Genomic DNA, 24,193 nt, shown 5'->3' with positions numbered 1-24,193 from the left:
GGCCGTGCGGGCCCCGCGCTCCGTCCGCGCTCGGCGCTGCCCGCTCCGCCAGGCCGGGCCCCGCGCCCCCGCAGCAGGGCGGCGCTGGCCGGCAGGGGGCGCGCGCGGAGAGCGGGGATCGGGTGTGGGCGGAGCGCGGCGGGGCCCGCCCGGCGCGGGGGCGCCAAGAGAGGAGGAGGGCGGGACTGGGGAAGGTCCCGGCGTGCCCGGCCCCCGCCCGCTCTCCCGCCGGGCGCCGCGGCCGCAGTTACTTAGCGGTTGGGAGCGGGCGCTGGCTGCGGCTTTCTTTGCCGGGGAGGCTCTGCCGCCGGAGCGCGCGACGCAGCCGCCCCTCGCCTCGCCATGTCTAAGGAAACGAAGAAGCCCTTCCGCCAGAGCATGGCCGAGTGGCGGCAGTTCATCTACAACCCCAACAGCGGCGAGTTCCTGGGGCGCACGGCGAAGAGCTGGGGTAAGGGCTGCCGCGGGGGACGAGGGCGGGGCGAGGCGCCGGCGAAGCCGCGGGGCCGTGGGGTGGGGGGGCACGGGGGCGGGATGCGGGAGGGCCCCCCGCGGGGGCGAGGGGCGGGCTGGAGGGTCCCCGCGGGGACGAGGGGGGGCGGGATTGCGGGAGGGCCCCCCGCGGGCGTGAGGGGACGGGATGCGGGAGGGCCCCCCGCGGGCGTGAGGGGACGGGATGCGGGAGGGCCCCCGCGGGCGTGAGGGGGCGGCACGCGCCAGGTGAGGCGACCCGCGCGGCCGCGGCGGCGCACGCGCCCCGGTGTCCGTTACAACCGCGGGTCTAAAAATAGCTCCGTCCGTGATAGCGGGGGCGGGGGTCGGGGCGATTCCCGGGGCGCGTCCCGAGATGACTCAGCGCCCGCCCCGCAACTCGTGCGGGCCTGTGGGCTCATCTCCCGCCCGCTCTGCCGGGGGCCGCCGCGGTGCCGCCGTGACGGGTTTCCGCCGCGAGGTGCGGGCCGGCCCCGCCCGCGGCATCGCCCGCGCCCCCCGCAGCCTGCGCGTGCCGGGGCAGCTCCCCCGCTCCAGCGGCGCACGGAATGCAGAATGAATGGGCGCGAATTGCCTTTGTACTTGGACCTGCAGCTCGGGGAGGGAGAGTAAAGGAAGATCCCCGACCCCCCCTCCCCAGAAGTTCGTGAGCCCCGATTCCAGCAAGTGATCGTTGTGTGTGGTTGTGCGTCATCGTGCTAAATTTGTTCCAGCGTAGGGCTTCTGGGCCTTTTATTTTCTTAAAGGAAGCTTTAAATGAAGGCTCTCCAGTAAAGCCTGTGAAGTCAGTGTTTGTTTCCCTATTTTCAGGTAGTCATCCTATTGCTTTCTTCTGAGCTGTTATCATAATCTGGTTGCTTCCAATAAAAATATTTGGCTTTTCCGAGTGTGTTTTCTCGTATTAAACAGTTGTACAAATGCTTAATATTAGGATGTTTCTTCAGCCCTCATGGGACGTATTTACTGACTTCAGAAAATGCTGCGTCTCCTCCCAAAACTTGGATGTAGTTGGGATACTTAATAGTTGTGCTTACAAAACCAACAAGACTCTCAGCGTGGTGTTAAGGAACAGGCCAGTACATCCTTGGCCTTGACGCGATCTCAATGAATGCTGATGTTGAAACAGCGAGGAGGAGCTTTAAGCGGACTGTGCATGGGGTGTGCTTTCTCTGCCGTGCCAGTGTTCTTCTGTCTGTCAGGCGAGGGCCCGAGCTCTGACAGGAGTTCCCCTCCATTCAAATGGAAATAAGAGCTTGCAGCTACTCTGCCAGTTGAATAGCAAAGGATAGGAAATTTCCACTATGCTGTTGTCTAGTGATCTTTCTGTACAGGCAGGTTTCCTCAAGTGCGTGGGTTGGGTGTGTGGATTGCAGAAGTCTGGCTGTGTCATGAGTCTGAGCAGCGCAGACTGTAGATATGTTAGAAATAGCTTGCAAACCTGTTTTGTTTTTTTAAAAAGGTGAAGATGAAACCATCTTCTCTGTTTAAACCTACCTAGTAGGGTAAATCACCTAGGATGTCACTAGTCCATGTTAGACCAAGGCCAGTAGATAGCCTTTGAAGTTGAGATGATTTCCTTGGTAACTGAGTTTCTGCAATTACTTAAGAAAGTATCAGTTGACACTTTGAATAATTTTACTTTGTGTAGGCAAGTCAAATGATTTTACTTCATTAAGAGGTTTTATTTAGTAGTTTAGGCGATTAGCATGTGGTTACTACTATATGCCACTTCCTCAGGTTAGACATTGGGAAGTGAGTGTTCAGTAACACCATATTTTCAGTGTATTTTTTTCATCAACATTTGTTTGTTTTGGCATTCCATGATTAACATACTGTGCTTCTTTAATTTAATTATAGTCTGACTGTTTTGGGGTGTGGTGTGTGGCTTTCTGTTTGGTTTTACTTTTTAATGGTAGGACACTAATTGGGTGGCTCTGTTGGCACAGGAGACTGCAGGATTTGGTCTCCTCCTGCTCTTACTCTAGAGGTGTGATCTTAGAGCTCTCTCACCAACTGCGGTTCCCTTTCTGTTGCTGGTTTCTGGGCTGAAAGGCAAAGACGCAGGGGAGGAGGTTTCTGGTTGCCAGTCTGCTGGGTTGTTGTGTCTCCAGGGGCAGCACCATGAGAATTCAGCTGGCTCTTGTTCTTCCGTGCATATTTCTCTTGTCTCAAGACAGCTTCCTCACAGAAGTAAGACAGGAGCAGTAGAGAAACCGTTAAGTAATTATTCACAGTATGTGCATGTTTTGCCCGAGTCTGGCATAGTCCGGGGGGCTTATGTAAATGATAATTGCAAGGCAGTGGTTCTCTCTGAATCCCAATTCTATGGCATTGGAGTACTCCTCTGCCATTTCCATGCCATGATTTGTGAAAAGATCAAACACAAGTGGTTCCTGTACTCATTTGTCATGTAACAGAGGTTGCATTTTAGAGTTTGGTGAAGAGTTGTTTTTTACAGCTTGGTGAAAACTCTATAGTGTCTCCTCCTGTGGAAAAAAAAAATTGGAGACTTTCACCTAATTTTTTTGCAGACTTGCAGGGTACTTCAGTTAGAATCTTTCACAAGTTGATATCCGAACCTACAAACACTCACCCTCCCTCCCAATTCTTCTATTTTTAATTATTCAGCATAGTCATTTGTTGTATTAAGAGACAGAAAATACTGAGAAAAGCTGCTGAGTTGAGGCTGTGCTGTTCTCAGCAGCAAGGAATGAGGGGTGCTGATAGTCCTGGAAGAGGTGATGGGAATGAGTGTGGGTCTGGGGTACACCCAGGATTTAATAGGGTAGAGCAGAGAAAGGAGGATTCGGCAGACTGCAGGGTGGGGCATCAGCATTTGTCTCTGCCTGTAATGGCAAGGTGGCTGTGTCTGCCTACAGTTAGTGAGAATGGAGTGTGATCATCATAAATGTCTTGTAATGAGATGCTCACTGCATACTCGGATGTGTGCATTGTCTTACAAGGTAGTTAATTCTTTTTGCATAAGGTTACAGGAAAAGCATTTGTGCCAAAAAAGAAGGGTGATATAGACTGTAGCAGTACTTATCTCTGGTCACACTAGATGTCATGGCAAGTATATTTAAGTCTTTCTGTGAAGCTGGTTGTGTAAGGGTGTTCAAGGTAGAGGTGGCATTGCCTTGAAGTACACAGAAATTCAGACCTATGAATTTTCTTTTGAATGCTTAGTTGTATCCTTTGGTGCACAGATACGTGTTTGTAATTACAAAGACCCCACCAACAAACCCCAACACTTTATTTTTAGGAGAGCTTTCCATCATGTCAATGGAAATACATTCTTGTTGACTGCCATAATAAAGGATCCAGCTTTGCTTTTTTTTTTTTTTTGTCTTCACTGAATTCCTGGTTGGAATTCAGTGAAGACACAAAAAGTGCTGTCAGACTTTTAACTGCTTTTCTGACATCATTATTTTGTCTTCTTTATTGGTGTTTTGAGCAGGTATTTATTGTCATTTAGCTTTCTTTCTGAGTAGTGTAGTATTAAACATCTGGTAACACTGTCTGCCACTGCAGTAGAATATTTTATTTTTCTTGACTTATATTGCGCTGATAAAAGGCATCTTGCTTTGGCTTGTTGCAGATATCAATCAGTATGCTCTAGTTGTACAGTAAGTGTACTTTGTGGTGATGGGGGGGTGTTCTAAATGCTTAATCATGGCATTTGTGATTTTTGGCTTTTGTGATTCTTCACAAGTGTTGCACTTGACAGTTTTCATTGTCTCCTGAGGTGTAGCCATATTCTGTGTGGAGCCCTGGCTTATTGTGACATAGAATATATAACAAGGGACTGAGGTTATATTTTTTCCAAGTCTTCTCTTCCTCCCTCTGCTGTCACCCAAATCTGGAAAACAGTAATTCTTGAGTGTCCAAGAAATAAGATTGAAACATGATTCGTGATGGTTTCATGTGTGTAGTTATATTAGGTTAAAGTAAGGAAATTCTCTGCAGGTGGACTAAAACTCAGTGTTCCAGTACCAGGAACACCAAAGAAAGTCAGTAGGAACATCACTTGGGTGTTTAAATCCCACTTGTTAAAGATGCTGAAGGACAATCATGGCAGTGATAGGATCAGTGCAGCATGGAATTCAACAAACCATAAAACCAGAAATTAGTTTTTGTTGTTGCAGGTAATGTTGAATAGTTGCAACCCTGTTTGAGGGAGCATTTATACTGATGCCTATATATATCTAATTGTGCATTACATACAGATAGATTTGCCAGTCTGGTTTATGCAAGAGTAACATGCTTTTCATTACCTTTGCCATGTAAAGTTTGGAAAACTTGTATCCCATGGAAATGATGGCCAGGTATGTAGTATCTTGCATTCACCACAGTCATAAATTCTGATTTTCACAGTGGAGAAGTGTTTCGATTCCTGCAAATGAATTCCAGCTAATGACGGTACCAACATGTTGGTTCAGAAATGGAAGTTTTCCAGATTGGACTTGCTTGATGTGGTTAGGATATGAAGAAGTGGTTTTTGGTACTGTGATGCCCTGCAAAAAGAAAAGCAAACCAAAACAACTAGCTGAATTGTAATGCAGAATTTTGGTTCTGAGTTTTTCTTGTGTTATTTTTTTGGTGTACAACAGTTGAGTTGGGTTGCATGTTAGATGTGGAAGCTGTACTTTGTTTGGAGAAAATATAGAAGATGGCTTTTCACTGTTACTTGGGTACATCTTGTTTCCTGACAAGAAATCCAGTGTTATGTGAAGTTATTTTGGCAGAGTTTCTTGACAGGTTATAGCTTGCTCACTGTGATTAGCTAAGGATAATTAGTACTAATAGGCTCACAAAGAGCAGCTTACTCAGTTTGGGGCTGCTCGAAGTTATAGAGGGGATTTTTGTTGTTTGTTTTTTCCCCTCTTTAATGCGGCAAAGTAGTGTAAATGGGTCAGTTTAGTGGTGAGCGTTCTGCAGTGCATTTACAAGCTATATTAAAATAAAGATTAAAAATAATCTGTGTGTGAGCAGGCATGTGCTTTGCTGGGCTGGGGGAGGCCAGTGGAGCTTCAGGGCCGTGAATAGAAGCAGTCTTTCCAGCCGTGCTCCTGCTGCGTGTCCCCAGAGGTTGGGCTGCTGCTGGGAGGGAGGGGGGCTGGGGAAGGTGCTGTTGTCACTGCAGTCCCCATCACAGAGTGGGGGTCGCTGCTAGCCCTGTACTGGCGCTCCCTCCAGGCTGTGAGGGGTCCCGGCTCTGCCCTCTGCTGCCCTTGGTGGGGAAGGGGACCCAGTGACCCCATGGGGGAGAGCTGCCCCTTCTGGCACCTGCTCTTCGGGGTCAGCTCCGAGCCGGGAATGCAGGTGCTGTGGTAGTGTTGGCCCAAACCGGGACGACTCTTGGGGCCGTGTCTGCTGAGAACTGCACACCGTGGTACTCTGATTGCCCATGTTCTCTCATCAGTTTTTTTCTTTTTCCAATGAAGTTTGGCATATTGTTTTAAAAATTAAAATATGGGTGTATTCTGAAATAATTTCCCTGATTTTCTTGCTTTTACTCTACTTGACATGGTAGCTGCTTGTCTTGTCTTCCATGTCAAATTCTTCTATTCCATTGGGGCTGTTCGATGGATGCCTTGGTCCCTTGATGGAAAGTGTACTTTCTAGACAGTTTGGTGAAAGTATCCAGTAGTTGATTAAATTGTATGGATCAAAATGAGAGTGGACCAGAAGTTTTGTAAGGGAGTTTTTGGTTTTTTTTTTTTTTTTTGTTTTTTTTTTTTTTTTTTTTTTTTTTTTTTTTTTTTGGTTGGTTTTGTAATACCCAGAACACATTGGCTATTAATCGCAAGATCCTTGTTCTGTTTTGAATCCAGTTAAAGTAATTATAAGCTTACAGGTAAAACAAATTGCTGCTGTGCCAAATACAGATACAACTTTTGTAATGGCTTTTTTTGACTAGAATTTTTATTTGATTTTATGTTCTCATTTTAGCAGCTAAATAGCTTCTAAATAACCTTAGCAACCATTCACAATAGATGTCCAGCTGTCTTGTTCATTACAGAGTAATCTTGTTTTTGTGTTTGCATACTTTGCTACTTCTATTTGCTGCATGGAATCTTACATCATGGTGGTTTCAAGTGTATTTTAAATAGCTGGTAATTTTCAGGTTATTGCAGATTGGTAGGTAACTTCCACAACATGTGAGACTGAAAACTAAAACCAAACCAAAAATATACTGGCATTCAGCTGGTTGCTATTGAGAACTTTACTTACAGTAAAGAATTTGTAAACCATGTCATTATTTTAATAGATGTACACAGAATTCTTTTGGGAGAAGTAAAACAGGTGCTTGGTTTTTTAACAGTCAGGGGTTTCTGGGGACTTTACTACACTAGAGAGAGACTATTTCAGTGCAAAATAGTTTCTGGGACAGGAGCCAGAGTTTAGGCTTCCTTCTGTCATCTTCCAGTGGACAGTAGGTAGCACTGGGGTACAGTTGTTTGCTTTTATTCTTTCCTTTTCTGTGAAAGGTTAAAAAGTTCTGTACTTGATTCTCTCACGTAATCAAGTGCCAGTGGTAGGATGTTCCATAATGGTTTTGAAGTGCTTTTCTTCATGCCCGAGTTACATCTCTGGCTTCTGATAGTACCCTTCCAACTAGAATATCCAATAAAAACTGAATTCATGTCAATATTTGGTTATGCTTTTGAATTAGAATGATTTTAAAGATGGCTCTCAGTCCAAGCATCCAGTCCCCTCAGTACTTTTAATAGCTCTCATTCTTTTTTACAAAGTTGCTGTGTATGCCTTTAAGTCTCAGGTGCTCAGTCTTAAAACAGAATCCCACACATTTTTATAGGTTGGTATTGAGTGCTCAGTTAATGAAACAAGTTGAAGCTGTAATATCTGTCTATTTGGTTAATTTGGTGAGGTTGCTGGGTTCCCAGGGTAGATTGGTAAAGCAGGTGCGTGTGTTAGGCTGGGTAAATCTAAAGAGAAGGCTTGGCTTCTTTTCAAAAGCATGCGGCAGAAAGCATTTCCACCTTGAGAAGTATCTTGTAACAGGATGTGTGAAGGACTGCTCTGTATGGAGTTCTCTCAAATATCAGCTGTGTTATTAAAGCACCAGTTGCTTCCTCCCTGGTCTGGATCCAGTATAATAATTTTATTTTTTCCCTCAGTTTTTTCCTCTTCCCAACAACCAAATACAAAGCTAAAAATTCCAATAAACAAGTTAGAGTTGTTTTCTTTTCCTAATGCACTGCTTAGTTGTTTTTGCCAGCTTTCCTGTGTAGCCCAAAGAGTGGTTTTTAATGCTTTTCTCTTAAAAATAGAGATGCCAAAATACCCTATAAGCTTCGAGAATCAGAAAGTATTAAGAAAAGAGCTTTGTATGCATTATTGTGCACTGCACATTACATATGTACGCTAGAGGTGTATTTATGACTAATTTTAGCCTTTTTTTTTTTTTTTTTTTGTTACAGGATTGATCTTGCTATTCTATCTGGTATTCTATGGTTTCCTAGCAGCACTCTTCACATTCACAATGTGGGTTATGCTTCAGACACTGAGCAGTGATATACCGAAATACCGTGACCGGATTTCTAGTCCAGGTAACACTGTATTTATTTTTTCTTAAACCTCTGCCTGGTTTAACAACTGAGTTTCATTTGAGAGCTTTTTCGAAGTGTGAGCTACTTATGGGAGACCATGGTCATTATTCAGTTACTTGCAGGTTGCAAAAGTAAAACTTGGTGTGTGGCAAGTTATGTGTGTTTGTAGTGTAAATTCAGGCAGAAGCTCTTCTGTGTGTACAAACTTCTGCTGTTTTTTCCTCTAAGCTCCTGTCAGTTGAATTTGTCATGTAGATCACAATTTTGCCTGCAGATCTCACAGCATGCTGATGTAGAAGTGGGTTTATAACTTAGCCAGATTGCTGTAAAGATACTTAAAACCAGTTCTCTGGATCAGATGGAAGACCACCTTCATAAGTATCTGATACTTTGCAGAAGGTACAGGAAAGCTGTCCTGTGGGTGTGATCTGCTCAAGAGCACGTGAGGACTATGGTACAGAGGGTTGTGCAGAGTTTTCATTACAGTATTAGATAGTTTCCAACTGACATGGAATGTCTGTGCGTTTCAGGGATTGTAGACCTGTTACGTATCCACTAGAGAAAGGGTCCTGTTCTGTGATGAAGCTAAATGTGTAACACGTAGCTGCCACTGCAAGTGGAGTCGTGCTTCCTTTGAGCACTGCCCGCCTGTCTCATTGCTGGCTGTGTCAAGGAACTGTATGTTAGAAAAAACAACCCTGTACAAATAAGAATGAGTAATAACATGGTTGTCTTCCCAAGTATAATAATATATTGGTGGAAGTGAGACAATGTTATTTTTTTAAATACTTTTTTCCTTTTGTTGAATGCAAAGCTCTTAAAATTGAACATCATTTTGCAGCTGTGTCCACACTGAAGATGGTAGTGATGTTTGTGTGAGCAAGTTGCAGTTGGGCCAGTGTGATAAAACATCTCTGGATTATGAACGGAATTTTTTTGGTGTAGTGTTCTGGCTGCTCTAACAAGTATCATATTGTAAGGGATTTTGAGGATTTGTGCCATTTTTTTCAAGCTAAGAATGGGCTAGATGCTGGAAGGAGTAATTTTTAAAAAAAGAGAGAGGAAAAATAATTGAGGGGGAAAAAAGTGGCTTAGTTGACCATTTCTCCCCATTTCCAGTGTGTCTGTTGTGGAAGTGAGAAGCATTGTAGTGGATGGAGCTGTGGATAGCTGTGGCTTAATGCTGGGCTTGAGTGACATTTCTTCTCTGATGTAGTTCAGAGTATTAATTTTCCTTGGCTTTGATATAAGTTATAAGGGATGTTTGTTTTTAAAAGTATGTATGCCACAATTAGTTTTTAATTGAAGAATTTCTGTAACATTTCTGAATTAAATCTCTTTATTAATGATGTCTTTAGTAGCTCATACATTAAAGATGATCAAATTGCTTGTTTCTGTTTTAATGTTTCTCCTTAACTCTGTCGTTTTTCATTTGCAGTGAGACATGTAAGGTTCCTGGCTGTAAACTTACATTCTTTAAAAAAACCCTAAAATCTACACACAAAACCTGGATGCCGTAGGTCAAAGGTTCTGCTCTTATGTTAAACGTACTTGGAAATCTCACAGTTGATTTATTTTATAATTGATATCTGACTTGCTTTGTACACTGGGCTATAATAGTATAAATCAAGTTCAGATGATTTGAAAACATTTTTTGTTAAATCCCCCCTGGAATTACAAAATAATGTAATCTCTTTTACAATCCTAGATGGGATCCTGTGCTGCGGCAGTTAATTCTGTTCCTCTAGAAGAGCTAAAATCCTGCATCTCTCACTATCTATGCATCAGTCCTTCAGATAGGTTTTTTGTAGAATTTACACCATAGATTTTAGGCAGAATACAATCCACTGGAAGTGGAGCAGTCCCCTCTTCACAGGATGTTTCTGACATTCCCCTGAAGCAGTAAATCTCTTCAAATTATTTTTTCATTCATTGATGACTAGTTTAGTTACCTTGTCATATTCCGTTTGAAAAATACCATTTAAGTCCTTGGTTTATGTTACAGTTTTTTATATAATAATCTCTTCTCCCCCAGAAGCTCCTAATGTGTAAAACTTCTTCAGTGATTTTTCAGCCCCTGCTACTAATTGCCTTTTATTTTGTTGAATCCCAGTTCAGTGTGAAGGCCAGAAAATTACTGTAATGGTGCAAAGTAGTCTGCAGCCAAAATAGTGTTTGTAATTTTATACAGACTGTCAGTCATTAAGGCCTTTACTTGTGGCTTCCATGGAAATAATTTAAGTGCTGTTATTGCAAAAAAGAGGATTTGTTATTTATTTGGAATCCTATAAAAGACCTAGAATAAAAAACTTTAAATTGCATCTGGGCTTTTTAAAAGCTGAAAAGCATTTGTTGGTGGTGAATTTCTAGTATAGATGTTTATTATTTGCAAGCTGCAAGTATTCATAAATAATTTCTGCCTTTGGATGAGAAGCTTGGCCATTTCTGTAGGTAAATTCTTAATAGACGTGGTCTGCTGAGCTGCACTCTTGATTTGCTTTACAATACTTTACTGTGATGGTTAACTACAGTAACCTAATTTTATCTTCTCGCTACAGCCTTACTTTCTTAAATCTTTATTTTTTTATAAAGAAGCCCTGGTTTTAAAAATTTTTTGGTGAGATTTTTGTTTTCCACCTTAAATTTAATTAATCTAGTTTTAATTGGCTTTGCCAGAGGACAGGAAAACTACATGGCATCCTAAGATAATACAATCAGTTGCTGTGTAATACCAGCTTCTTCCTTTTTGTCAAATTTGACTTTGATCAGACTGTTTTAATCTGCTGCAATATCAGGTGGTGTAGTGCTATTTCATCTGCTACTGAAGCTGAGTAATAGAAGCATGGGGTAGCTGTGTAAGTGACAGCTCCCGGTGGCACAGCTGGGTGTGTCAGTGTGCCTTTTGCTTCCACTTGCTCCAGAGAAATCCTGAAGGTTGAGCTCTGCAGCTTTCTGGGCCATATGCTGGGAAGCAGGGGCAGTTCAGCTCTTGAGAGGGCCGCGCTTGCTTTATTCCACGTGTGCCTTGTCCCTCCTTCGGCCGAGGCTGGATTCAGCCTTAGGTGATCCCCGGCCTTGTACCTCCTGCAGCGCGGGCTCCTGGCCGGGGGTGGCTCCTGCCCCAGTGTCCCCAGGCAGAGCCCAGAGGAGCTGGGGTTCCCCAGGGGACACCGATGCTGGGGGGGCCGGGAGGCAGCTCCGGAGCATTTGGGGTACCCAGGCCTGGCTGAGCCCGGCCCCTGTGGCTGTGTAAAGTGTCTTGTATTCTCTGTGGAACAGGTGACATCTAAACTTTGAGGAGAAAACCAAAAACTAACTTGACTTGTCTGTTTTGACTGGGGTAACTTTCAAGCCACCTTTATGCATAATCAAATTTTTAATTTTATTTTTGTGTTTCTATGAGAATAATACAATCGTAGCTTCGGCTTGCATTACCTAAAGCTTTGAGCTATTGCTTGAAGTGAAGGTTTTCTGGGTGTGCTTTTGAGAATTTTTTCAATTATTTTTTAAGCTTAATTTGCTGAGTATGAAAAGTGGATCAATAAAAACCTTTGATTGAAAGTGATTAAACTCCTGATTTTGCTTTCTCTGATCACTTGGTTTGTGAGTTGCAGTTATTCATTGGGTTGGATTTAAATGTTTATTAATGTAATGCTGATTTTGATTACTGGAAACACGAAGCACATTCCAGTACTGTGGAATATAGGGGTAACATTAATGTTTCTTTAAAGATGATAGACATTTTCCAATTTATGGGTATTTGAGTAGGGATTAGAGTGGTGGAGGAAAGATAAGTTGCTTAGTTCCTAACTTGAACTTTTTGCTTTTAAGGACTTATGATTTCACCAAAGCCAGACACTGCACTGGAATTTTACTTTAACAGGAGTGACAGCCAGTCATATTCAGAATATGTTACTACGCTTCAAAACTTCCTTGAATGTAAGTTACTTAACAATTTCCCAAGTAGTTTAAGAGTCTTAATCCTAAGAACATTACTTTGTTTTTTGCTTGTAGTTACTAATGTTTAATGGAGACTAATACAGATTCAGGATTACTGTAGATACGTATGTTATAAGTCTATGTGGTACAGAAAAAGGTGAGTGTAATGCCTGTATTGGACAGGGAGCCTGAGCATGAGGAACAGTGCAGTACATAATGGAGAGTTTTGGGTGATGTGGTTATTTAAATATTCTAAGATGTAGAAATTACATATGGCAAAATAATTAAAATTAAAATAACGTAGGTCTTGTATTTGGAGACAAAGTTTATCAAGATTTATCTGATTAGTCTTAAAGATTTGGTAACTGAGTGAGAGTGCTTTAGTCTGAAGAACTAAAAATGTTAGAAAAATGAGACACACAAAGATTAAATTAATTGCAATTTATTGATTTTTTTTCACTCTGATACACACTATGCACAAAGAAATATTAAAACACTGAATTTAGAACATGGAGAAAAGGTAACTTTTGGTGCCTGGTAAAAGCTTCTATGAGTAGGCTTTTCTTCCAGAGCTCTGCCAAGGGTTCCTGGGAAGAGTGGTGCATTTTATGACTAGCTGCCTCTCCTGTAGTTCTCTGGGTCTTGCATCGAGGATGAACTTCCCTTTGTCCATTTTACCTTATTAACTGGGAGCTGGGGTGCAAGGGAGGAGAAGAAACCACAAAGTATCTTACATGGGAATAGTTTAGCATTTGTGACAGTGTGGTCTGTGCACTTCAGAAACACAAGAAAGTGAGCAACAACTTGAGATGTTAATACAACATAAATTATACTACCTGATGTAGAGGCAATTTAATATTAATTGTTGAAATACTTTTACGTTTTCCTGTGTATTCGTGAAAGAAACCTGCAAAGGGAAAACTGGTTGAGTTTCCAGGTAAAAACTTGTTTGTATTTTAATACATTATTGGCTTAGAACGTGTAGTTCTTTTATGTACAGATATTAATGAAGTTGTGATTGTTACAATTTAAAAAGCAGGAAAATACTCATTCTTCTCTAATACTCTTTATGTTTCATGCCAGTACACTGCTACTTGTCTGTATGCTTTGAAAAAGTGTTTAAGATGGATGTATGAGACAATGCTCTGAAAATATTTCTTTGAGAAAACTATTAGGGAAGTAACACAACATTTATTTATATAGGCATTGCAGGTTTTGGCTACTTACATGCTTTATACCATTGATTTACAAGCTGTTTTTGTTTCATAGCATATAATGATTCAAAGCAGTCTCAAAACATAGTATGTACCCCGGGACAGATCTTTGATCAGAGTGATGCTGCTGTTAAAAAGGCTTGTCAGTTTAACATCTCTCAGCTTGGACAGTGCTCTGGGAAGGAGGATGCAACTTTTGGCTATTCTAAAGGAACTCCCTGTGTGCTTGTGAAAATGAATAGAGTAAGTGCTTACTTATTTTTTATTTCTTAGAACAAGTGCTCCCAGCTACTGCTGTGTGAAAAAATTACTGTGGAAAGGACTGAAATGTGTTCAGTGTGCTACTCAAGATATTTGCATTTCTTGAACAGTGTAATCTACTGAAACACTGAGCAATTTCAGAGAGTAGTATGAAGTGACCTTTTTGGGCATTCTAATACTTACAAGTATTGGCTTTGACTACTTGCACCAAAATACCTGAATCCTGTTTTGAGAAGTATATTCTTTGCTTTTACTTGCTGTTCTGTGAAACAGATTCTAGGCCACTCTGCAAAGTTAAGTGTTTTACTTCATGCCTGTGTTTCAGAACTCTAACTAGAATGTAATGCATTCTGTAACTCTTAAATTATGAAAGGTGAGGAAAACTTTACAAAGTATTTGACTGTTCAGTGATGTTACCAGTTACTTGAATTGCTAACTGGTTTGAGTCGTTAAAATTACACGTTACATGTAAAATAAGAAAGCAGTACTTTTTGTGACTACTGTACTACTATTTTGAGTTAACCTGAGTAAACTATTTGACTTAACACTACTTTAAATCTTAGTCCTAGTGTAACATTGTGTTCAGATAAAAATGACACTGGATAGATTTAGTTCCTGTATGAACTCATATTTTAGTGAGGGAGAAGTTCAAATTCAGTCTGTAAAAATGGAAAGGGGGAAAAAGATCTGTAAATATTTTAACTTTGTCTCCTTTAGGTAATTGGATTAAAGCCTGAAGGAGAGCCACGTATAGAGTGTACACCTAAGGTCAGTTCAGAATGTAAGAAATGAGTGTGTTGTTTATTTTCCTTGTGATTACGGTGAATAATGAAATAGTTTATTTCACTCTTCCCTTATTAGTGATTTTGTACTTCTGTTTGTGTTTTTCATCTTCCTGTATGTCTTAATTTAGTTTTAGTGTCTTTAATTTCTTCAGTGTACTCATAGAAACATTTTTTGGTTGTTCTTTCATCCTTAGATGTGTTTGAACTACCTGATTTGGTTTAGAGTTGAGGAAAATGCAGACATGTGTTTTTGTGGTCTTGTTTATTTATTTCTTGTGAGTTATATTTTATTTTCCCATTTCATAACCTATATTTTTATTTTTTCTCCATGCTGCAAGTGCACCTTAGACAATTTTATAAATGATGGGTAAGACAACTGTGTGTGAAAACTAATGTTACTGCTCAAGTAAAAGTTGCCTTCAAATCAAGTGTAAACTACTTATAATAACAGCTAATCTTTGCATATTTGTTATGTACCAATGGATTTACACAGAATGTTTTATTGCAATTATAATAATTACTTTGACTTATGGGTGTTTTTCCTAGACTGCTTGGGGAGCAGTGAAAGCCTTGGTAAGTCTAGCTTGAGCAAGGGGCAGAGTCCTGGCTTTCAGCTTCTGGTGACTGATAAAAGTGTAGGCTGGGAAATATCAGCAGTTAATGAGAAAAACACTTGTAAGGGTTTCTGCCTTCATCCCAGCTATTAGTGGTAGACACAGACTTAAAGATTTGATTTTTGTGGAGTCTTTGAAAGTTTTGATCTCTCCATGACAGTCCATAGCAATCAAAGGTGATTCCTCCTTTTACTTGAGACTGTTTTCTTTGCTTCTGTTCACAATCCCCACATTGTTTTTTTGAATAGAATAAAGCAATTAAGCTCCTTATACTTCTACTATACACTTCTTTCCTTTGACTTGCCTAATTTATAATTTGTCTTTCAATGTGATATCCCAAAATGGACAGAAGTTTGCCTCTAGCTGAGGTATTGTAATACACTAGTCTTTATTTGAATTGTTTTACTATTTAAATCATTCTTCTGATTATTTCCCAGTCTGTGTTTGTAGATGTGATTTCTTGAAGTTCACAACTTTGAATCTGATAGGGCTGTTTTTCACCCCTCCTCTGTCATTTTTTATGATCATTTTAAAGGGATCAAGTTCTCGGAAGTGTTCTGCACTGCTTAGCTTGGTGCCATCAATGAGTGAATTTGGGTTTGCATCTCAAGTCCTTATTGCAACACAGAATAGGGTCCAGAGCAGTCATCTTCATTTTCACAAGAAGTGCCTTGTGATGTGTTGAGAACTAACGTTCAAGTGATTAATCAAATATCAATGGCAATCCTATTTTATGATAGTATTTCTTCAACTTTTGTCTATGGATGCTCTGAGACTATAGTAAAAAACTATACTAAGGAGATGATACTTTTTCTTACCCTCTTAACTGGTTTCACTAGCAAAGCAGCTTGATAACAGCTTGGTTGATCATGGTGGGGTTTTTTTGCTATTGTTTTACTCTTTGGGATACACAGAAATGCTTTTTTTCTTGAATCCTCTTTCTGTAAGTACCAACTTCTGCTACCATGTTCACTTAAAATTGTGTTCTACACAAGTGTGATGGATTTGAATTTTAAAATTATTAATGTTATTAGTTATTTAGTGACTTCCAGGGAAATATTTGTCAGGCTTTGCTACTTGGAATGCATCTGTTTTATCTTTACTACCATATTCTCACCTTAGCTCATAATAATATACTTGTTTAGGAAAGCTTAGGTACCAGTTTGAATTTTAGAATTTGTCCTGTAGATTTACTGTTCACTGGTTTTTATTTTCCTTTCATCTTCTTTTTAAATATTTCCTACAATTAAGGGTCACAGAGTGGATAAAGCTGGATGGGATCACAGTGGTCATCTGGTCCCACCTCCCTACTCAAGCAGGGTCATCCTAGAGCTTGTGGCACAGGGTTGTGTCCAGGCAGTTCTGGAATATCTCCAGTGAGGAAGACTCCACACACTCTGGGCAATCTATTCCAGTGCCTGATCACTGCACAGGAGAAAGGTTCTTCCTCATGCTCAGATGGAGCTTCTGTGCATCAGTTCTATGTATATTGAGAGTGATTTGGAGAAGTGTCTGCCTGGACTTAGCATACCATCTGACTTTTAAATGGTATATTTGGTTTTGTCTCTCAAATGCAAAATTAGGTTAATAGCTTCTGTTTGCACATCCTGCCAGTCTTGGGCACTTGAAACATTCTAAGTTTTTCAGTGTGGAATTTGTTATTCAGGTATTCTCCTGTGAAGGTGAATCTTGTTTATTCTCCCTGCACTTTTTATATGGGATTTTTTTTTAAATGGAAAAATTGTACATAGTTGGGTGATTTCAGAGTCAGCACAGTTATAGCTGGGGGTTCTTCCCCCTCTGCTCACACGTAGCTGAAGCTGTCATTACTGTAATATCTGTAGATGAGGGAAGTTTGCAGTGTCAGACACTATAACAGCTAGTTCTTCCTCCTGCACCCTGTAGGAACTCATCTGCATTGTTGAGAATCTCCACAAAGAGAAACAAGCCAACAAAAGATTCTGTCTCCAAGAAGTTTGAAGATCAGCATTTTAGCTTTTTAGTTTGGGGCCAGAGTTGTGAAGTTTCACATAGGCTGGAATATCTTGCCGCAGTATTTCTTTCAAGTTAAAACAGCCTTTACTGAAAACTGGTCCATTTGATGGGGTTTTTTGTTCTTAACTAAAGAAACCATTTCTGCTGTTTATTGACCATCTTGACTTTGTGTTAGATATCACTTTGCAGTTGACAGGAATAGTAGTTTCCTGTAGACAGGAATGAAGAATGGTTATATGAATGACATTCAATGTGCCTTACTTTTGTCAGCATACTCAGGGTCTAAGTTAACTTGCTTTTTGTGATAGAAATCTGTTGTTTTACAGTTCCTACTGATGAATGCTGCTCTTTATCTTTTCTATTTCTTCTTCTCAAGTGATTATAGACCATTCCTTCTCAAATTCTTTCCTTGGGTCTTTATTGTATTATTTCTTCAGTATATTATTTCAACATCTGGTAAATTCTTCTTTCAAAACTACTCTTTTAATTAAGACCCAGTTAATGAGGTGGAAGTCTGTCTGTCCAGCTAAGTTTTTGATTATTAGATATGCTGACTGTCAGCAGCTCTTTGTAGAAACAACATAAACAGAAAAAGTGACGCTCACTAATGGACTGATTCTTGAAGTTCTTCAGCAAATGCAGGTTCTTTAGGTGTTTTTTGGTTTGCTTTGATTTAATCATGTAGTGATATTATTTAGGATTGTTTACTGAAGAAGATCTGGAACCCCCCCAGCAGTTGCACTAGATAGGCAGCTGCATGTCCCAGAACCTCCCTGCTATTGCACTGATAGCCTAATGCATATATTTAGTGTATAGTGATGACTGCCTGCATGCCTTGTATTTATCTGCTCCAGAAAGCACTACTCCTATTTACTTTGCCTATGTTATTCTGTATGCTGATTATTTAACCATTATTTTAGCAACATATATGAAAAGTGAGTATTTTCAGCTGCATGAGCTTTAAATATGATAAAGAATAATGGCAGAAATCAACATATTCCTGCTTAATAGTTATATATGCAAGCTCAAGGTCTGAAATAATTAATAAACATATATTAGTGATTGCAGTAATTTTGACTGCAAAGGAAAGAGAATGTGGTCCTATTCTAAAAAAATATTGTGTTCTTTTGAGGAGGTGAAAAGAAGGTAGCCTTGAGCTATGCCTTGTTCTTAAATATGTTTTGATCTTACTGCAGTTGTCTTCTGAATTTTGTAGGGTATCTGTTAACATTTACAGCTGTTACATACAGTAATAGAGAAAACAACAATAAAACTTTCTAATACACTTCGAATTTGTGAATGACATGGAACAAGCAGTGCTGTTCTGAACTTACTTTTAGCATTTTGGGGGGGTTGTTTTAATGAAATATCTCTTGGTTATGGTAATATATTTAATTGGTTCCAGAAAGCCACGTTAAATGTGGGCATTTCCTACTGGTTTGAACTTGCAGTAGTTTAATATTCTGCCAGGATATACAGTCTTGAAGAATGTTACATATAGGGAGAGGTGTTTGTGTATTGCTATACTGATAACCTGTGTCTGGACAGCTCAATCATATGTACATATTTAGTATATTATATGGATTGAGTGACTCCCTAGAAATTAAGCAGCAGCTTTGTAGGTAGCTGCTTCTTATTCCAGGATTTGGGATTGCAGGGGCCAGTTGAGTGATAAGGCCTGCATCTGTATATGTCATTCCTCTGAGGTGGTGATATAACTCCAGTATAACCATCACCATTTTAACCATTTGGGTTTCTTCTTATCTGGATTGTATTTCAAGGATAGGAGGCACCTAATATTAGGAATGACACTGTTGCAGAGAGGTGTCTGTGCTTCTCTGTGAAGGCTTTTATCATTACACGCTTGAGAGGCTTAAAATCCTGGTTTTAAATGAACACGGTTCAGCAAAATACACAGGCTTGCTTGGAGATACTTGGAATTTTAATTATATACGGGGGATTGGGTTGTTGAATTACTCATTACAATGAACATACTCTTCCCCATTTCTTTGACTCATAAGTGTGAAGGCAAGCTGTCTTTGACTTGATTGCTAATTTAAGTAGTACTGCTAATCCTTACTGCAGCAGATGTGTGCAGCCAAAAGAAATCTGGTTTGAATTATTCTAAAAAGTTTATAAGTCAGTTGCCCTTTTTTAGGTGTCTTGCACTTCATCATTGGGTTATTTTAATTTTGTGTTTGTTTTTATGCAAGCAAATGTTAATTTCTACTTTTGTTGCTCTCTGCAATTACAGGAAGAAGGCATGGTTAACATAAATTATTTTCCTCCTAATGGCATGATGGACTTGATGTACTTCCCATACTATGGGAAAAGCTTGCACGTAAGTATCCCTTACTTCACTTTCAGTGTTCTGTTTCTGTGTGCATTTACAGCTGCTAGTAGCAAATTAATTCTGAAGTTTGAACTTTGTAATGAGGTACTGCTAAGGAATATTGCTGATGCAGACGTTGTGCAGCACTCGGTGAAGCTGGAGATGTGCTTTGGCAGACATGAACAAACTGGGCATTGTCCTAATGGAGGAGTGGCTGTACACCAGCAGTCTTGAGAGTGGCTGCTCTTTTTTGCTCATTGAAATCTTTTGGAGTATTTTTGAATGCAGGGAAAGGCAGGAGAAGTATACGGAGTCTTCATGTTACAATACACTTTCTAGTACTTCATCTTTGGCATTTCTGTATTGGGTATTAAGCTGACAATTCCTTGTGGTGGTGTTGATCATAATTCTTTGTGGCTCTGCATGTCATGTTTTCTGTATGCCCTGTTTTATGAAGAAGGACTTCAAAGCAGCAGATAGGTTTGGGATTTTCTAAAATTATAGTTGTAAAAACCCCAAACTCACTGTATACTTTTTAAACATTGTAGATATAGAATTAAAACTCCAGTTTCTTTTGAAACTTGAATTTAATTTTTTTCTCGCATCAATTTGTGATCACTGTATGCAGAAAATCTGTACCTTTTATAAAATAAGAAATTATATTGCCTCTTATGACCAAGTTATTTAGTCTAATAAACAGTGTTCACCATTGAAGATAAAGGTTCTTTTTCAAACATAAATCTATTAGATCCATAGAGTACCATGGTGAAATTAAAAGCACCCACCAAAGTGATTTTTTGCATTAAATTACTCTTTTGTCAGTTATTTTTCCCCTGTACTCTATACTTGCAGCAGTTCCATAACTTATTTTATCCTCCCCTCCCTGGCTTTTACTAATGGGGAAGGAGCTTATTTTCCTTCAGCATTTGCTTTCAGTTACTTCTGGGCAGTTCTGTATTTTCCATTTTGTTGCCGTGTTATGAATTGGTACCCCATCTATTCACTTAGGCATGCAAATTAAAGAAAGATTGCATGTGGTACCAACAGCTGGAGTCAGTACAGACTCTATCCCATTCTTGGAATGAAAGAATATAAAAGAAGAGCACAGCTCTCCCTAAGAAATGCAAAATACAGCATCTGTGCACCTTGACATGTCAAGACCCAGTTTGTACCAAGGATGGGATGAAGAACTTTACTAGCAAATTCCCATCTTGCTGCTGTACTGATGGAAAATGAAAGGTTATGTAAAGACATTAATGAAGATAGGCAAAACACAGTGCTATTCCTTGCTTCAATTAGGTGATTTAGAAAAAATATTTTTTAGTATTGTCTTTCCCCCCTCCCCAGTATTTGGTTCATTGTCCTTTCATGTTCTTTGTCATGTGGAACAGTGGATATGGTTTTAGGGATTCTTGCTTATGTGAGGCCTAATTCTCCTAATACTTGCATAGTGGAAAAAAAAGAAGAGGCAGTGAGAAGAGTTGTGAGAAGAGTTTGCGTATTTGACTAGTTCTCTAGAGTCTGGATTGATTTCTTAGCTATGCAACATAATTTTTATATTACATCAGTGTGGAAGTGTTAAATTACTTTATCCTGTAAAGGAGTTAAAAAGATTTGAATAAACTTGCTGCTCTTGTTCAGGTAGGAGCCAGAAAAGCACTAATATCTACAATTTTGTGGTCCAGGATGGTTGTTTTCTTTGCTGCTTGGTACAGTTAGCCCAACTCTGATCTTGGAGAATGTTCTCTTCTTTAGATAATCTGACATAGTAAATGAGGATGCTGCCTCTCTTCCCCCCCCCCTCCAAATTTTATACTGAGTAAAAGTCCATTCTGGTATCATCTCTTTTCAAAACATCATAGAAATTTGTATACCCCTTTGGAAAAACCTTGATGGTGAGAAGATCTCTCTCTTTGAGGAAACATGTGAATATCAGTTCTGATTTTTAGAAAACTCTTAAGTATGGTATCACCCTTACAGCTGGAAAGTTTTGAGGGAGCCTTGCCTAGCTGCATTTCCTCCCTCCCAGTCTGAAGTTTATGGGAGCACAGGAAAATTTCTGATCTAGTAAAACTGTTATCCAATGAAAGCGGCTACTTCAAGCTATTTCTTACTAGTACTTCATATTAAAGATTTTAGCATATCTGTTTCTGTGACATCATCATTTGTAAATGATACTTTGAGTATTCTATAGTGTGCTCTTTGGTAGAGAAGATAGCCTAAAACCAACAGAAATGTATTAAAGATCTTTTAAGTGCATGAGGAGGGAAAAAGTCTTGCCTCAAAATTTTGTTCGACTGAAATTCAAGGTTTATACTTGCATAATAATGTAATGTTGTATTTAGTCCACTGACTTAAACGAATTTTTGCCTGGAAGAGAATTCTGCTGAATCATCAGTAAGCAGTTCTGACCTAAAAATATTAATAAACTATGGAAATGCTTCATGAACATAGCATAAAATGCTGCCTTAATAGTGTATAATAAACTATTTAATGCATAGGCGCTTAACAATAGAATGCAAGTTGTTCTTTGTTGAGTTGACAAAAGAATGGAATTGATTCTGCTCTCATTCTTAAATTTTACTTTTTGTAGTAATAATAATAATAATAATGTAATTGTTCCACTGACCAGGAGGACACTGTGTCAGGATGTTCAAGGAAGAGTTTCTGTGTAAAGCTGTTAAACAGATCGTACTTTTCAGAATGGTTTTGCAGCTGAAAAAGTAAATGGGATAGGGGAGAAGGGAAGCTGGTTTGTTAGTATTTGTTGAGTCAGGCTTTTGGAAAAAAAGGATGCTTTAAACCCTGCTAGAAAAGTTGCATTCTGTAGCAGATTATATGCACTCTGCCAAACCAAACCCAAAACAAGCAGAAGAGTCAGTAGAATGGGTTGGGAGACACTAATTTCTGAGGTTCTTTCATTGAAGGTTTCTAGAAGAATTGGACCTAATAAACTAGAAAGGGGTAAAGTCATGTATGCCTCTTGAAGATACTGTCTGTGACTCAAATTATTTGAATATATTAGTAAAGAAATAGTATGAAGAATGTGTTTCTAACCTGGGAAAATAAAGTGTCTCACCTGAATCAGACTGGACTTCAAAAAGTTTGGTTTCTAATTAGCTTTTTTCTTAACTGCTCTGATGGATTAAATGTGAATTTAATGCTAACTTATTCCGGTCTCTCAAATATTTTCCCCATCTTTCTGTTTACTAGGCTCACTATTTGCAGCCTCTAGTGGCTGTTCAACTAGCAATTAGCCCCAACGGTACCAAAGAAGAAATAGCAATTGAGTGTAAGATCCTGGGCTCACCTAATTTAAAAAATCAAGATGACCGTGACAAGTTTCTGGGACGAATTGCCTTCAAAGTTCTGATGTCTGAATAGCTGGAGTAAGCACTCTCCACAAAGTAAATGTTGTGTTGTCTGTTTTGCATCATCTGGACATGCCATTCTAGGATATGAGACCACCTTGAAGAATGTTAAGGTGGTTTATGGCGTTCAGGGTAGCATAATAATATGCTTCCAAATGGTATGTTTAAATTCCCTTAAAGTAAATGCCTATCCTGCTTTTTGCCTGCCCTGTTGGAACAGTGTACAGACTATAGTTATGTCATAGGGACCTGTAAATAGCTGTTTTCAAACACATAATAATGGTGACCTTTGTCCTGCTCTAAAATGTGGTTTTATCCTCCAAGTAAGTGTCTCAAGCTTAATGTGCTGTGCTCTGTAAATATTGTATTGATTTAACACTGGTTTAACTGTCATATCTCAATGCTGACACAGTTAGAGGGATAAATAATAAATGGTACCTGACTGACATAGTAATTTCTTTGTAAGAGTAAACACCTCCAACATAAATCCGTGTGTGTGGGAGTGGGTGGGTCAGTGGATGGATGACTGTGTGGAGATGCCTTAAATTGTAGATGGGTGGTGTGGGAGAAACGGAAGTGCATTTTAAAAGTTGGTGTGAATATCTGAAAGTAAGTGCTCAACTAGTACTTCCTTGTGCTTGTCGCTGTGCAAGTATTGTGTACATGTAATACTTGGTATAGAGTTTGGTGTTCTAGCTGAGGAGTTGAACCTTTCTTTGTGTTGTTAATTGCTTGTAATATGTGGAGCACAAATAAAGTCTATACAATATTTTGAAAGTTTTTAGTTCAGAAATATCAATAGAAAATTTAAATAGTTCAGGATCCTGGTAACAGTTGTATGACAGAGCTGCTTGAAAGAAGTGGCCTCACTACTGTGGGAATAGGCTTTGATTTTCCAATTCAAAAATTTCTGGAAGAATCTCTGTTTAAGAAAAAAAAAAAAGGCAACAGAAAGGATTGTCTTGATTAAACATTCTTCTTTAATTTATATATCTGTTTTGTCGCATCATTTTAACATCTCATGTCTTCATCTGCTCTTTCACCTTGGGTTTTCTGTGTGTTTCATCATCATCCTTTTAGAAAATTGATGTCATCAACTGCTTTATACAAGTACCTTGTTGACTTGGGGTTAATTACTTATGGTGTAACTTCAAGTGCAGCTGCTAAAATGACTACAGCCAGTCTGGTTTGCTTGTGACTGCTGCTCACTTTGAGCCAGGCTGAGCCATGCTGTTGGGCTGACTTGGGCAGTTGAGCTGACATGCAATTTACATTACTCTTCCCCAAGGTTTTTGTGTCTTTTGGTCTAGGGGAGGGTGGGCTTGAGCACATGGTTCACATTCTGATGTCTTCCCAGTGTTAAAGACCACTGCAAATCTGCATTTGTGTAAATACCTGTATGTTGTGCTAGCTAGGCCCAAATTTGTTACTTAACAACTTTTATACCTAATTGTTACAGTGGTTTTTAATATTTTATTTAAACAAATGAAGGATTTCTAAAATTCAATATCCACTCTTAATGCCCTGCTTTAATTTTGGGGCCAGTCTAAGCCACATTAGTGAAAAACTTTTAACAGCTGTGCGAGGCTTCAGTGATGCACAGTTGGAGGAAGCTG

The 24,193-nt window shown here is 39.7% G+C and overlaps 1 protein-coding gene across 1 annotated transcript; it reads left to right on the top strand.

Moving 5' to 3' along the window:
• The first annotated feature begins 243 nt into the window (after positions 1 to 243).
• On the top strand, positions 244 to 23,565 carry ATP1B3 (ATPase Na+/K+ transporting subunit beta 3). Its single transcript, XM_062499642.1, has 7 exons — positions 244 to 451; positions 7,938 to 8,066; positions 11,898 to 12,005; positions 13,275 to 13,462; positions 14,198 to 14,248; positions 19,129 to 19,215; positions 22,420 to 23,565. Exons 1-7 carry the CDS (start codon positions 343 to 345, stop codon positions 22,588 to 22,590), a joined length of 843 nt encoding a protein of 280 aa, XP_062355626.1. The 5' UTR covers positions 244 to 342; the 3' UTR covers positions 22,591 to 23,565.
• The last annotated feature ends 628 nt before the right edge of the window (positions 23,566 to 24,193 follow it).

Source organism: Cinclus cinclus, chromosome 10 (assembly GCF_963662255.1).
Source record: "Cinclus cinclus chromosome 10, bCinCin1.1, whole genome shotgun sequence".
NCBI lineage: Eukaryota > Metazoa > Chordata > Aves > Passeriformes > Cinclidae > Cinclus > Cinclus cinclus.
The sequence above is the reverse complement of the archived record's forward strand: the minus strand, read 5'-3'. Positions and strand labels throughout refer to the sequence as shown.

Excerpts from the sequence above, each read along its gene's own strand:
- ATP1B3 (XM_062499642.1), top strand. The coding sequence starts at position 343 with ATGTCTAAGGAAACGAAGAAGCCCTTCCGCCAGAGCATGGCCGAGTGG. Across the intron at positions 13,463-14,197 it reads TGCTTGTGAAAATGAATAGA|GTAATTGGATTAAAGCCTGA; the intron begins GTAAGTGCTTAC and ends TGTCTCCTTTAG. Across the intron at positions 19,216-22,419 it reads ACTATGGGAAAAGCTTGCAC|GCTCACTATTTGCAGCCTCT; the intron begins GTAAGTATCCCT and ends TCTGTTTACTAG.